Source organism: Anomalospiza imberbis, chromosome 1 (genome assembly GCF_031753505.1).
Source record: "Anomalospiza imberbis isolate Cuckoo-Finch-1a 21T00152 chromosome 1, ASM3175350v1, whole genome shotgun sequence".
Taxonomy (NCBI): domain Eukaryota; kingdom Metazoa; phylum Chordata; class Aves; order Passeriformes; family Viduidae; genus Anomalospiza; species Anomalospiza imberbis.
In genome coordinates, this window is record NC_089681.1 from 20,767,026 (window position 1) to 20,782,397 (window position 15,372).

Below are 15,372 nucleotides of genomic sequence, written 5' to 3' on the forward strand. Positions count from 1 at the left end.
CAGTTAATAATTTGTGACTTAAATAGGTGGTATTATGTATTTGAAACTTCTATGAAGAAGAGAAGACGGTTCAAGGTATTTTGTTTTAAGTGATTACACTAGCAGCTATCTAATTTGCAGTTACTTTTGCAAGATGCTTAGTGTAAAAGTTGCTGTTTTGTCTTTCTCTGCATCAACAGTCATTTATGCAGGGAAAAAACATATACAGAAAAACTACTTGTGTTTTTCAGTTGTACAGACTTTTTTTTAACCTTGAGTTCATTGAAGTCCACTAAGGATTTCGCTCTTAGCAACAATTCCACATAGGAGACTGCAGTAGCTGGCATCTGTGTGTGCCCCAGAGAATATGTGAAGACAAGGCCTGGTTGCAGTAGTTAGAGGATTTTAAATTGAGAGGAACAATTTGGAAAAAAAAAGATGTTGAAATAAATGCACAAATCTGATTTTCACAGTGCACACATATATTTTGTCCAAATCCTTAAGCTTGACAGTTTAAGTGAAGATGACACAGCATTAGTTACTCCATTACAGGAATAATTATCCAAACTTCAGATCTTATTTGCTCTTTCTGGCATAGACCTATTTTGACAATAAACTCTGTGCTCTATTTCTAAAAGTCTTTTTGTGCTTAAAAAATGTGGTTCACCAACATTGCTTTCTTTTCTCTTACACTTCCCCTCTAGGGAAATTAGTATTTTGCTTCAATTTAAATAATGTTTTTGTTTTATATGAGAGAGAACACATACCCACTGATACAAAGGTATGAAGTGTGATAATTTTAAACAGTTGAAACATAATGCAAACCTAAACAGAAAGGTTTAAGGTGGGAGCACTGGTTGTCTGCATTTATGCATTTACACCTAAAACTGCCAGTTTGGTTCCAGGTGAGGAATGATGTAACCATTAAATTTGCTGTCTTTGAAAATTTCGTCTTCACCTCATAAGTCTCACTGCTACACCTGGCACTTGTCAGGAGAATGTCTTATACTAAATATGCTTCACCCAATCTTTCAGCAAATTCTAGCTGCTCTACTTTAAAGTGCAGTGTGTTTTACAGCAGCAATCCATGTTGGTACAGTGAATATTTAAATCCCATCTTGATATTTTGTTGCAGTTCTAAAAATGATTTTTGGTGTAGCATCTTAAAGTTTGTCTTACTGGCTAGTTTTTGTAATCCCAAGCCAGTTGCTGTTGAGGTGATTTCTCAAATTGCTTATATCTACAGTGGAGATGGAATGTTTATTTCTGTAATGTTGTTTTGGACAGTTTTTCATCATTAAACTGGTTACTGCCTTTTATGAGAAAAGATGCCTGAAGATATTTTGGTCTTTCTGATTTAGTTTTTACATTATGGTGTTTATTAAAGAGTGCAGAATAAAAACTTTGAAAACTTTTCCATGATTAGTACTATTTTGGACATTAGCTGTGTTGGGATTTCTTGCTGTCATTCTTGTTTTAATGCCAGCCATGAGGTCTGCCAGTTTAATTTGTGGCAGCAGTAGTGTAATGCAGCAGATAAAGGTACCAAGGTTGCTGGAGACTTCAGTAATCTTACAAAATTTGTCTTCAGCAAAAAAAAGCCCAAAAAATAATCCACATTCAAGAGATTGTGTTTTTTGTTTGTCAAATGAATCAGTTCAAAATATCTTGAATAGCTGAGGGTGATAATAACCATGCAGCTGTAGTTTGCCTATTCATTAGAAGATAGCTCAGAAAGAAACTGCTCTGTATCCAGGTCTTGCTGGTGTTACTTTCTGTAGCATGTTTGCCATCATCTCTAGTTAAGCCAGATGCTAATTTTGTCTTTTTTTTTCTATGTGCTATAGAAGTAGTAGTTGATTACTTTAATCCAAACTTGTGATAAAACAGCATTTTAAAAATTTGCTTACCATCTTTCATTATGCTTCATTCTCTGTTATCCATTATGTTTCCTCAACCTCTCACCTTTTTCACCTTTGGGATGGATTATCTCTCTATTTAGGTAGGGAGTTCTGATACAGTGAAATGAATCTTGATTGGGATCTCTGGATTCTACTGAAAATTGTAATTTCACTATGTAGGTGTCAGCATGGAGTCTGACATTGACTTTACATAAACAACTGTTTCTGCTACAGCATTTTTCCAAAAACTTAACTGGAGAATAAGTATTTGCCTATGTGAATAAAGTTGAATGTACGCCTTACTCTGCTTTTACTTGAAGCCATTGGAGTTTGTCACTTCCTTCAGTAAGGGTGGTATCATTTTAATTTCTTAATCTTAAGGGTGGTATCTATAATTTCTTGTTCATTTTGCAAAATTAATTTTCTTAAATGTCTGTCTGTATTTATTCTTTCATTTATTGTATTAAATTCTTGCTATTCTCTATCCAGCCTGAAAACGGTCAGAGCTGTATTTTTTTTCTCTTTAGTAAATATCAAGATATGTTCTTCTGAAGATAATTTATGGCTTTTAATCCATTTCATATTTTTTTAGTATAAGTGAGTTATTGTTGTCTGATCTTTAATGAAGATCTTTCCTAGGTTGTTGGAACTCTTCGGCTTTGACCATAGTATACTATTAACAGCAGTTTTACTTTTCTCATTTTCCATTTTTTTAAGTCATTGTATACACAATTCACTGACTTTGGCAAAATGTGTCTGTCTCTAGAGCGGTAATTTAAAGGTACTTAATAAAACCTACAAACAAGATGGATCATAATATCCTGTCATTGTGGGGCGGATTGGGTAGGCAGAAGGAGTGCCCTGTTCCTCATGGGAAGGCTAGGGACTAACAGGCTTTTTCCAGAATAGCTAAAGTTTGTTTTTTTCTCTTGTGGGGCAGAATCTGTATCTGGCAAAATTGTTACCAGAGATAATATGGCCCTAGGCAAAATGTGATGCAGGAGGTACACATTGTGCTGCTTCATGAGTTCTTCTAGGGGAACCAAAACGCTGAGGTTACACTGAGGGAAGCACCTGGAGTTTTGTGGCCAGGGTGCAGAAAGATGGAAAAAGGAACTTTTTCCTGGCAATGCAAAAAAGTATTGGGATGAGCTGTGCACCTCAGAAGCTGGGGTTTCTTATTTTGCCTGCACTGTGCATCAGACAAAGCGATTTGGCTGCTTGTTTTTCTGGCATGGTGCTTGCTCTCTACTCTTTATTCCAGGCCTCAGTCCATTCCTGTCTAAATCAAAGGTTCAGTGTCTGAGAGAAAGGTTTTGAAGATGTGTTTTCAGTGGAAGACAGAGCAGTGTGAGGAGGAGGAGGTATTTAAAGGCAGTTTTTAGCTAGTTTGCAAAAGTGACATGCAGATAACACTGTGATATCAGAGTTTTTGTTGAATACTTCAAGGCTTGGAATTGGAGGAATTGGCAAGTAAAGGACTGGACATGCTAAGTGATCTTTCCCTGTTGCTAAAACTAATTCAGAATGAGAATAAGGTCGTTGGACTTTGTAGCAGAGCAATTAGAATTCAGTTCTTGTTTGTGCTTTGTTTTTAATAAAATCACTTGTACAAAACATACAGTTGCTTTTCTCTAATCAAGACACTGAGTATTTAATAATGTGGCAGTTCTTACTTTAAAAAATATTTTTATAGCATTTGAATGCTCTAATCAAAGGCCATTTTCCAACTTTGCACAAAGTGATCACAGCTCCCAAAAGCTTAGAGCAAATGAAAATGGTGGAGAGATGATTTGGGTTCCTGCAGTAGCCTCAGCTGGGATCAGAACTTGGCTCTCCAGGCTTTCAGCTGGTGTGCTGGTAAATTCACAGCCTCCCTGGTGGCTCATAATGAACTCCTAAAGGAACGTTAACAACCTTATCACAATGGGGCACAAAAAGGTTCTATGATTTTCAGTGACTGGATTTTTAATTTGATAGCATTTTTTAATGTTCTGACTGTAAAAATGGGATTTTTTTCTTTTCTTTGCCTTAATGGGGTCTTTTAATTTTCATTCATTCTAGTTAAACAAGTATACAGCTTCCTAGCTGTATTTTGATAGCTAGCATTCATTTGTTGTTGTTCATTGTAGTAACACTGCTCATGCTATTATCACATGTGTATTTTTCAAGTATCCTTGAATTTAGAACCGTGGGGTTCTAAATTCCCATTATTCGTGTTTTATTATCACAAGAGGATATATTTCCTAAAATGATGGATAGTTGAATAGCTTACAACCTTAATTGCTTTAAGATTCAGAACTCACCCAGCTGAGTTGTTCGATCCAATTGTTTAGCTGTGGTTTTCTGACTAAAGATTTGGCCTTCTGCTAAATGTTTAACAGAACAGCTGTGAGGACTTTGTGCAGTTGAACAGAATTTGGACCACAAAATGACGATTCGATGCATTCTGCACCAGAGAACAGATTTCTGTCGGGATTTGCAAATTATACTTTTGGAAATTTACTGCCATAGAAGGGCCTCAGATTGAGTCTGACTTGTTCTCCTGTAGTGTATTTTCCTTTTTTACTCCTCTGTGGCAGTCCTGTCAGGATCATACCATTTGTGATTTCTTCCTGTTTGTACTCAGATTATTAACTACAACCTTTTTTTTTTTTTTTTTGTCCTCTCCAGAAAAGGAGCCATGCTGTTTCATAGCGTATGGGTGTTTACTTATTTAAAAAGCGTGATTGACTTTGTATTCCTGTTGAGCTAGGCTATGGCCATCCTCTGCACTGTGGTGTGGGGTTATGGTTCTGGGTTTTTTTTTTATTCAGAGAGGGATGTTTTCAGTGTCACTTAAATCTGAAGAAAGGGTGTAAGTAGATTCTGAGCTAGAGCAATCAGTCACCCAGCTTAGGAATTAATTTCTAGTTAGTGGCATTTCACAAATTCAACAGGTGTCTGCCCCTGCTCTTGCTGTTCCTGCTAAAGAAACAGAGTACTTCCAGCTGGATATTTAAGTACCCATGAATTTTTTAACTGAATGTGTAACTCTCTGACACTTTCTTGACTCATTGGTGTAACTTTTTTCCTGTGTCACTGACCATAGAGGGATTCTATACGGCAAAACATGAGTTCCTACCTTTTCAATGGCAAATCCCCTCCTTTTGCTGCTGTGCCTTCAAGGAGATCACATCCTGAAAGCGTTAAGTCCTCAATATCAATTGCAGAATGGCTGAGGTTGAAGGGACCTCTGGATATCATCTGGTCCCATTCCCAGGCAAGGCTGTCTGCAGCTGGTTGTCCAGGAGTGTGTTCAGATGATATTTCAATAACTCTCAGGGGTTGAGACTCTATAACCTCCCTGAGCACCCTGTGTAATTGGTCACCCTCACAGCAAAGAAGGTGTTTCCTGGTGTTCAGACAGAACCTCCTGTGTTTTGGTGTGTGTCTGTTGCCTCTGGTCCTGTCACTGGGTGCCACTGGAAAGAGCCTGGCTCAGTCCCCTTTACTACCCTCGCTTTAGGTGTTCATGTATGTTGCTAAGATCCCCTCCAGAGCTTTCTCTTCCCTTTGCTGAAGTCCCCACTCTCTCAGCCTTTCCTCTTGTGAGAGATGCTCTAGTCCCTTATTTTTGTGTCCCTTTGCTAGACTCTGTCCAGTATGCTCATGTCTCTCTTGTAGTGGGGAGCCCAGAAATCCAGATATGGCCTCATGAGTGCTGAATAAAGAGAAGGATTGTCTGCCTCAGCACGCTGGCAATACTTTCTCTGTTCCAGCCAGAATGCTGTTTTACCTTTTTTGCTGCAAGGCATGTTGGCTCCTGTTCAACCTGGTGGCCACCAGGACTTCCAGGTTCTTTTCTGCCACGCTGTTCTCCAGCTGGACAGTGTCTGGCATGTGGTTGTTCTTGTGCATGTGGCTGTTCCTGCCGAGGTGCAGGGATTTGTGCCTTGCCTCCCCTTGGTTGTCATGAGGTTGCTGTGCTCTGGGTGGCAGCGATGTCCTGCATATCCACCAGTCCTTGTAGTTGGGTGTCATCAGCAAACTTGCTGAGGGTACCCACTGCCCTGCCATCTAAATTGTTAATAAGATGTTGAGCAGGACTGAACCTAGTATTGACCTGTGGGGCATACAGCTTGTCACTGGCTTCCAGCCAGACCTTGTGACACTAATCACCACTCTCTGGACCCAGATGTTCAGAAAGTTTTTGGTTCACCTCACTGTCTGCTCATCCAGCCTGAACATCAACAACTTCTATGTGAGGATTTTATGGAACACAGTACTGTAAGCCTTGCTAGGCAATATACACTCCTCTCCCCTTGTTCTTCAATACAGTGATAAGAAATCTGCCTTTTTTTCTTAAAACTGGAACTAAAATACATGTTCTATTTTTGCTACTTTTTCTTATCATGCTTTCACCCTTTTGTGGGCTATTTTATACCCAACTTAGGTCATTGTCTTCATCAATGTTGTTATTAAATAGTAAGGGTCTACTGTTAGAGAACTTTCATTCTGCAATCACTGTATTACCTGAAGACTTTTCAGTGACAGAAAGCTGTTTTCAGGACATTAATATGTTTGGTCTTTGCCATATTAGCATTCTGCTGCAGATTACAGTCACCACAGTGTGTTACCATTGTTCCAGAGAGAACTATGAAGTGATCAGAACTACCTTTATCAATCAAATTGACAATCTTGCAAAATAGGAAATAAAGTTTGGGAGAAGTGTCCTGTGTATATATGTTCTATAAACCTGTGTTGGCTGATACTGTGAAGTACAAGAACAGCTGTTCAAGTCAGAGAAGAAGTCCATCTTATTTTCTTCTTGTTTTCTTCTGACAGAGACCAGTGCTAGATTAACAGGAGAACAGTGTCAGAATAGGGCACATATACAGTGAAGCTTTTCCAGCTTCTAAGAATTTGCAGCTTGGGGATTTCCTGAGCAGTAGGTGTTGGTTTAGTATGTAATAACCAAATAGTCCTAATTTATAGTTCTTGAAATGTGGAGAGGACACAGTGTAAGCCATGGTTCCCTTGAGTACTGACTGAGTAGAGCAAAGGGTTTCTTTGTCATCTAGTTCATTTCAGTCATCTGTGAATTATAGTCTAAACATATTAGCCCACTACCCTGATGAGCAGTATGGGTTACCTTGTAGCCTGTCATTTTGTACTTGTGCTTGGGATTTCTTTCTCTTTTTTTTATTATGTGCATTACTTTATTTTCTACAGATAATCTTATTGCCTGCTTTTGCCTGGTACTTTAGCATTTGATTTTATGGATTCTTCCCCCTTTCGACCCAGAATGACTTAAAGCACACTCTAAATCTTCATTTATTCCAGTAGGAGAAAGGTGTAGTTGTGGAAGGCTGCCTCCTTGGAAGCTGCTCTCTAATGTTTGAGATGGCGGCTGGGGGCAGGATCCTTTTGTATGCTGTATTGTGGCACAGAAGATAGCTGGGTGTGACTTTCCATCAATGACAGTGTCTAGCGTCAAAGCTATCCTGGGATTAGGAAACTAAGATAATGTATTTGCTTAATATTTTTATTGGTATCCATTTTCTGCATTTTTGAGACTGTGACACTGATAGACCAGCACAGGAACTCATTTCCATGTGATTCAAGACAGGCAGGTGAGAGAGGTGTTTGATCTGGAGGCTGTGCAGCTCTGCTGGGCCAAACCCTGTAAACTGGCCCCAGAGGTGCTTCCTTGGGTCTGGCTCGCTGTGCTCAGAGCCCTTCAGGATCTCAGCTGAGGGACAGGGATGAAGGTTGTATTTACCTTTTAAGTATTGATAGGTATGTAGTAGTTCTCCAGTGTTTAAATGGATTGTGTCATGTGAGTGTGTCCCCTTGGGTATCTGCTCATTATTTTTATTAGTATTAGCATTAGCCTTCCCTTGGAAAAGCATTGTAGCGGTACTTGAATAATTCTTTCTGCTCTGGTGTGGAAGTCTCATGATTGTTGGCATACAGATTTCATTGACACATTAAGTTGTTTTAAAGAGACCTGATCACTTAGAAAAATCTACCAGGCCTGAAGTAGTTTTATTTCTTATTTCCTACTTGTTCATCATACTAAGCTGCTTTTGGAGGTTTTATGGTTTTGGGATGTGGGGGTTTTTGTTTGCTTGGGGTTTTTTGTGTGTGCCTGTATGGTTTTTTGTTTGGCTGGTTTATGTTTTGTTTATTTGGTTGGTCTTTTTAAAAAGTACCTTTTCTTCCTCTGCAACTCTTACCTTCAGTATTTTGAAATTGAATTTCTCTATAACTCTTCTGCATTTTTGAGCCTAACCTGCTTTTATAAAACAAGCTATGGTGGAAGAATGGGTCCTGAGATAAACTTATCTGGAAATAGAATTTTTCTTTGAGAAAAGTAATGTCTTGTGATGAATAAAAGTGCCATGTCAGAAATCTGAGCTGTGATAGTCCTGACCTAGAGCCTTTTTGGTTGCTTAGTGTGAACATAGATCCTTTCTATTCTGATCAGTTTCTAGAGGCTAGAAATTGGAGCTTCAAAACTTGAAATTAAAGAAATCCCTCCTTGGCTTGGCCAAACTGACTGTATTTTCCTCACAACTGTTTTAATTTCACTAATAATATTTAAAGAATCTATGTCTTGATAGGAGCTATCATCACTAAACTTTTTGTCTAAAAGTGTTGCCAAGCTAGTGTATTTCTTCAAAAACGTTTGTGATGAAAATACTTGTTGCTTCTAACTTTGTCCTTTGAAGTAGTTTAATTGCCTTTAATGAGACCTTTTTGAAGTGTAGTCTGTCAAGGCATTTATATTGGAGATTTCATTTACCACAGAAAGGTCTTAGTGAAAATGTTGACCTTGATGTGGGAATCATCTCTGCTTGTACCTCTTCCTTCAGAGCACCATCAGTTGAAATTACTGCACTGTATAATTAAAATTAACCTGATCTTAAATAAGCCTTTCCCTTCAGAGGGTCAGTGGTACAATACCCTGCAACTGTGCAGGTAGAGAGGCTTAGATTGCTGCAGGAAATTATTTCAAGTTTTTATTTTCTCCGTACAGAGTATACAAACACATATTTCTCCTTGGGTCTTGTTTTCCTGCTGGTTTGGTTTTGTGATTGGTGTTCATGTGGATGCTGGTGCCAGCACAAGAAAGGGGAGGAATGAGGGTGGAACCGGCAGCTCAGCAGGGAACAACTTCAGTGGTGTTCTGCATCAAATTCAAGTCCTCGTGGACTTCTTGGAGCTTATGAGCAGTACTTGTTAATTTTGCTGTTACAGCAGTTGCATATGAGATTTTTGAGGCATGAGATAGTTTTTAGTTTTATTTTTCTTTCTATAGAAGAGTTTAGTACTTTCAGCATTGTTGCTTATATCTTTCTCTGTTCCCTCCTGGTAAAGATTGACGCCAGCCTCTTTTCAGGAACATTAGATCTCTTTTGGCTTGTGCTTCTTGCCAGTAGATAGACCTACTCTCTTGAGATTGATATGATTCATGGATTCATTGACTATTCAAGTCTTAGCTTTCTGAGCATATTTCTTTCCTATTACTTCATTTTTCACAGGTATAAAAGGACTATGATGATTTTTTTCAAATTTTAACATCTAATTCTTTGGTAGTGGTCTGGTCTTGTGACCAAGACTCAGGTAAGGAAGCTTTAAATGTTGCTCATAGACTAGTCTAGTAATCATCTCCAATAAAGTGCTAGTTTTTTGCCATCAGCTTTTCTTAAAGGCAGTGCTATGAATTTAAAGGTAGGTTTTCCTATTCTGTAATTATTACTCATGCTTGCCAGGAGAGAAATGTTAATGAGAAACTGCTCAGGATTCCTGTGGGAAATTGTTAGGTGGCAAACTCAAGACATGGAACTTCAGGGATGTTTAACTTGTCAGATATTATGCAGCAATCCATGCTTGCTGTATAAAACCATATGATAAGGTGTGGAGTGTACTTGGGGTTCATTCCATAGTCTCCCACAGTAGTTCACTCTTGTGGGGTACCTTTTGCACAGATTGCATGGGAAGTTTGTGTTTTCTCTTGCTCTTGTGGGTTGTCTTCACAGAAACCTTATCTGCATATATACTCTTGGCCTGTGTGAAGTAGTTGTGGCTGGAAATTGGGAGTGTGAAATTGCCTACTTACAAATTAGCAGCTTGGCTTGGATAGCAAAAGGCAATTCTAAACGCATTCAATTGCTTCCTGCTGTCGTTTTTTCACTTCTCCTTTCTTCTTGGGCTTGGAAGTTACTTCTATCAGTATAAAAGACCTTGTTTCTCTAACAGATTTAGAGATTTTTTTTGATTCTTTTTTTCCCTTAGGTCAAGTACTTCAGAGTTAAACACTGTTGATAATGTTAAGATTTCACTGTTTGGACCTCTAGTCTATTTTCTTTCTCATTTTCAGGGTTTGCAAGTAGCTGATGTCCATAGTCTGTGTGTAGAAACTGAAATGAAGCAAGTAAAAATGAAGGATTTAAAGACATGGATTCAAACAGATGAAAACAATGCTGGTGTGGCTTTTTGTTAGGTTTAGAAAGGTGTTGCTGATTTATGCTAGGATGAGCATGGTACCAAAGCTGAGATTTCTTATCTTAATTAAGAAGACCTTACACAAGTTTTACAGAATTAGTCTTTGTTTTATATCTTGATAAAATTCAAGTACTCTGACTATAATTGGAAGCACTTTGGAGGCTTTTTCAGATTGCTTGTCTCCTTTGGGAAGAGGGGAACCCAAGCTTTAATTGACATGCTTACCTGATAGTACTCCAGTGTTTTTGCTGCCCATAGAGGATCTTTCCTAAGTGGATTAGAAATTACCTTAGAAATTACTCTCTTGCTTTCCACTTTTGGACGCAATATCCTGTAAGCAGGAGTGGTATATGGGTTGGCGCTTTCTTCTGCTCTGATATTTTGAGCTTTTGGAAACATTGTTTACCTTTAGTAAAGATAATGTTTTACAAAGCCCTATAAATAGAGATGTTTCTCTGGATTGTTTCTTCTGTTAGTCCGAATTTGTTTTTGTCCCTTTTGCCATTGACTTTTCATCTATTTCCTCGTGTTTTCTGTTTTGGGGAATTTACTGTCATATTTTTGGCTCTCACATGCCATATACTTGGATTTCCTAGAAGATTATAATCCTTTCTCCTCTGGGATACTGTATTCAAGTTTATACAAGGAAATACAAGTATATCTACAGTTCATGGTCATTGCTTTATATTTTTATTTTGTGCATGAAGTTGTAAATGGTTGTAACAAGGCAAGAGTAGTGTTTTTTGATAGTGACTTGCAAAACACACAGAAATGCAAGCAAATGTTGGTTCTTTGGCAAGGGTAAAACTCCAAAGCAAAACAGACTCCCAGCACCAAGTAGTATTTATATTAAACTTTATAAATGTGGTGGTAAGTTGTTCCCATAACATCATAAATATGCTGTGTGAGTGGATGTTGTGGACTCTGGAGTATGTAATCAAATAACAGCTTCCTTTCTTTCTGTTTCAGATTAAGGGAAGTTTCAGAGAAGCTGAACAAATATAATTTAAACAGGTAAGGCATATAATATGCTGCTGTAAATAATTTAGGAAAGTACAATTTTTCTAACAGCAACAAGAAGCAGATGATTGTACAGTAGATGATGGAGCCTTAGAAATCCTCAGTGCTACTGATACTGAAGTCCAGACATGCTTCAGATAACACAGTTCAGATAACACAGGAAGAAAAGGGGAGGTTCTCAGTTATGATAAATTATATTATTAAAATCTTCATTATGGAATGACATTGTAATATGAGGTATAAACCCTGTTGTTTATTGCTGATCAGATTAAGTGAAAATGATCACCTTTTAAGATCTTTTTCCTGTATTTTATATGCTGTGTGCTTCAGTTAATGCACGCTTAGTCATTTTTGAAAGTTTTTCGTATTGGTAACCACCACTGCACATTTTTCCTTTCATGTACAGCTTGATTTTTTTTCAGACTTCAAAAGAAGTCTAACTAGTATAAATACTAAAATACTATAAATTCTCACTTTTTATTTTCAGCCACCCGCCTTTGAATGTATTGGAACAGGCCACTATTAAACAGTGTGTGGTGGGACCAAATCATGCTGCATTTCTTCTGGAGGTGAGTTCCTGAAATCTTCTCAGAAAACAAACTTGAAACCATACAGTTAAAATTAGTTATTCTAACATTAAATTGATTAATACTCTTCAGTAACTGAAAACTTGTGTTTTAATTTTTTTAGTAAACTTGACTTACATTTCAGTTTTGAACATTTGCTTTTCTTATTCTAAATACAGGATGGTAGAGTCTGCAGGATTGGTTTTTCAGTTCAACCAGACAGATTGGAATTGGGTAAACCTGAGAATAATGATGGGTAAGGAATGCTTTTCTTCTAAGATATTTTTTGACCTCAATAAGCAGCTCAGCTGCTTTTCTGGTTTTGTTTTTATTTGTGTGTTTTCAAAGTAGATTTTGGAATGGATGCTTTGAGTAGAGACACAGTGGTTATGGTGATGCAGCCAAACAGCCTAGCTTCACAAACTGGTGTAGGAAGAAACAGTATATGTGATTCTGAAGGAAGTGAGACAGGCTCTCTTTAACTTGAAGAAACAAACTACTCCAAAAATAATCCTTAAGAAAGAAGCTGTGTTAAACTGGTAGGCTTAATGCAGAATCCACTCTGAAAGTGGTCCCCTCTGGCAAGGCTCACTTTCTAGACCTGTTGTCCTCGGTCCAGGTAAGTCCCCCTTAATAGGACTAATTAATGGTTCAGATTTGAATTTAAACCACTTAATATTGAAGTAGCATACTCAGGCTCAGGTTTACAGATAGAGCACCTGCTGATTACCATTTGTACATATACACTAATGGAAATCTTAGCACAGTGGCTAACTCCAATCACTAATTAGCTTAATATGTATTTGCATCTGTGCTATTATGGATTGCTGATGTACGTAAGGTCTGTTAGGCATGCTTTCCACTTTCTTTTTCCAGTGTACCTCTTAATATACAGTTAGATTAGTTTGGAATATTCCCCAAGGGTGTTGCTTAAGCTGGTATGTTACCAGACTAAGTCCCTGAGAATTTCAACCTGGGATTCCAGGTTTTGTTCTTAACCCATTTGGGATTGTTTTGTGACTGATTTACCATCTTTTACTTTCAGTTCAAAGTTGAGCAGTGGCTCAGGGGCAGGAAGGACATCCAGGCCAGGCAGGACTAGTGACTCCCCATGGTTTCTGTCTGGTTCTGAAACTCTGGGCAGACTGGCAGGCAACACCCTTGGGTAAGTTTTGATAGGATTGAGGCTGCAATCTGTTTGTTCCATATTTGAGTATATGTGTATACACATATATAAATTGTATGCAGTATGTCTAAGGGAACGTATAATCACAGCAGTTGTGTAGGTAGGGTATAACAAAAAAAACTTGATTGACTTGGTTAAAATAACAGACATTTAAGTGACCCTTCAGCACATAGGATACAGAGAGTTCTTCATATATGTGTGAAGAGTAACCTGGTTTAGGCTGTGTTGTCTTCCTTTGAATGTTGTTTCTTGATTTTTGAAAAGCAGTCTTTTAGAGGGACACTATCAATTTAAACCATGATGGGCTAGAAGCATACAGTGAAATGAGTGCATTTATGCAGGAAGAACCTTCATTATGTGCTCCATTGTTTTGTGCCTTCCACTTTCTTGCCCCAAGTCATAAGTGGTGTTTTGATAGCAAGGGACCTATACATCGTAATAGAAAAGGAACATTTGGAAAAGGTTGTTACTCAGAATCTTTAAAATTGTACTATCTGCAAAATGTACTGTATAGATCCAGATTTCTTGTCATTAGCTTTAAAACTGATGGTGTCCCTTTTAATAGAAAGGTAATTTACATTCCATAATGACAGTGATCTCTTTGTTACATGTTTTTGTAAGACATGTCTAACTATGCTGCTTCCTAAGGTTACTGACTGCAGTAATGAGAACTGTGGTTTCTGCATGTGAATGATTTGTTAAGAGGAAGGAACTACATCTTTCCCATGAATTTCGAGAAAATTTGTTGGTTTTTTATTACCAAATAAATTAATTCCATTTGGGCCGTAGTTGCATGAAGAATAACTATCCCCATAACCTTCCCAGTTTTTTTCTGAAATCATTACTAATCTGAACCTAAAAATCCATGTGTTAAACATCAAAGACAAACTAGTATTGTCATGTTTAAGAACTTATTGTGGTAGATGTAACATATTTTTTTCCTCCTTATTCTTAGCTAAGCATAATGTATTAAAATTGTTTGAATCTTAGAGACAAACCCTAAAGTGTTCCTAATGTCTTCTCTTGAATGTCTCAGAACTAGGTGGTTGAAAGTCACTGAACTAATAGAATAGCAGTAGGCACTATAACTAGTCTGTTAAATGGAGTGAGTAATTATCTTAATAAATTGAATTTAAAACCATTCAAACTGTGGAGCCATTCGAGTAGGTAACTGGATTTGGAAAATTGCTAGCATTCTGCTGCATAGTGGAGAGATGTGGTAAACTAGTAGGTGAACAGAAATGAGAGGAAAGATTTCTATTCTATGTTAATATTTATTTTAGGCTTAGATGACTTTAATAGCAGTGGCTGTGTCCTTATTCTCCTTAACAGGACCAGGTTAGGACACACAGGGAATATTTGAATTATTACACAAATAGAAATGGTTTTAACTGTTAGATGTCTAAATGATACCATTGATAGTTAATAACTTAAAGTAAAAAATGCATCTCTAGTAAGTATTAATAGGTAATACAGCACTTTTTCTTTAACCCCACACCTCCCTGCAGAGCGTTGAATTGAAAGTTGCTCTGTAGGTAGAATTTGACTTCCCTTCAGCCCTTTTCTTTTCTTCTCAGCCACCTTGCCCCCTTTAGAACAGTTTAAGTGGCTCATTTTATTTAAAATGTCACATTCTTTGGTGTTCTTTCTTTTTTTCTGTTTTCAGTAGTATCTTTTTATTTTTCGAATTCTCTTTCTAACTCATGAGACAAGACTTTTCCTAAAGAAATAATTTAACTGCTTTTTGTCTTGTCTTGTCATTGTCTGTGGTCACTAGCTAGAATTCTGAAAATGTAGATGTGTCTGACAGGGTCTTGTCTTAAGCAGACAATCGAGTTTCTCTGTGATTGCAGGGTCTTGTCAGGAGGAAGAAGAAAACCCAGTTAAAAAATGGTGCTAGTAATCAACTGAAGGCATACAATTCAAGACAAGTATTCTTAATTAGCTTTTAATAGCTACATATGTTAGACTTTTAGTGTAAGTTTATTAGATACTGTTTCAGAGAACATGTCTTTATTTTTGTGTCTGATTTTAAATGTTTTTCTTCAAAGGAGTTTGAGACTTCAAGTGATTAATAGCAGGAAGGTTCTGCTGATACAGATTATTAAGTAGCAGTAATACTATATCCAATAACCTTTAAGGTGTATTACAAGATAAAGCTTAGTTAACCTTGAAGAACAAACTAAGTCTCTTGTCTTTCATGGCAGCAGATTATCTTGTTTTAAAT

General features: G+C 37.5%; 1 protein-coding gene across 11 annotated transcripts in view; it reads left to right on the plus strand.

Annotated features, from left to right (window-relative positions):
• The window catches only part of UBR5 (ubiquitin protein ligase E3 component n-recognin 5), an 85,739-nt gene that overhangs the window by 6,216 nt on the left and 64,151 nt on the right, over nucleotides 1-15,372 (plus strand). For 10 of the 11 annotated variants that reach the window (XR_010997029.1, XM_068183537.1, XM_068183548.1 and 7 more), the window contains exons 2-5: nucleotides 11,343-11,387; nucleotides 11,881-11,962; nucleotides 12,139-12,215; nucleotides 13,005-13,124. Coding sequence is in view for 10 of the 11 variants with exons in the window: in XM_068183537.1 (XP_068039638.1) it covers nucleotides 11,343-11,387; nucleotides 11,881-11,962; nucleotides 12,139-12,215; nucleotides 13,005-13,124 (324 nt within the window). In the remaining variant the exon portion in view is untranslated. The remainder of the gene's footprint in view (nucleotides 1-11,342; nucleotides 11,388-11,880; nucleotides 11,963-12,138; nucleotides 12,216-13,004; nucleotides 13,125-15,372) is intronic. The other variant, XM_068183604.1, reaches the window with a different exon arrangement.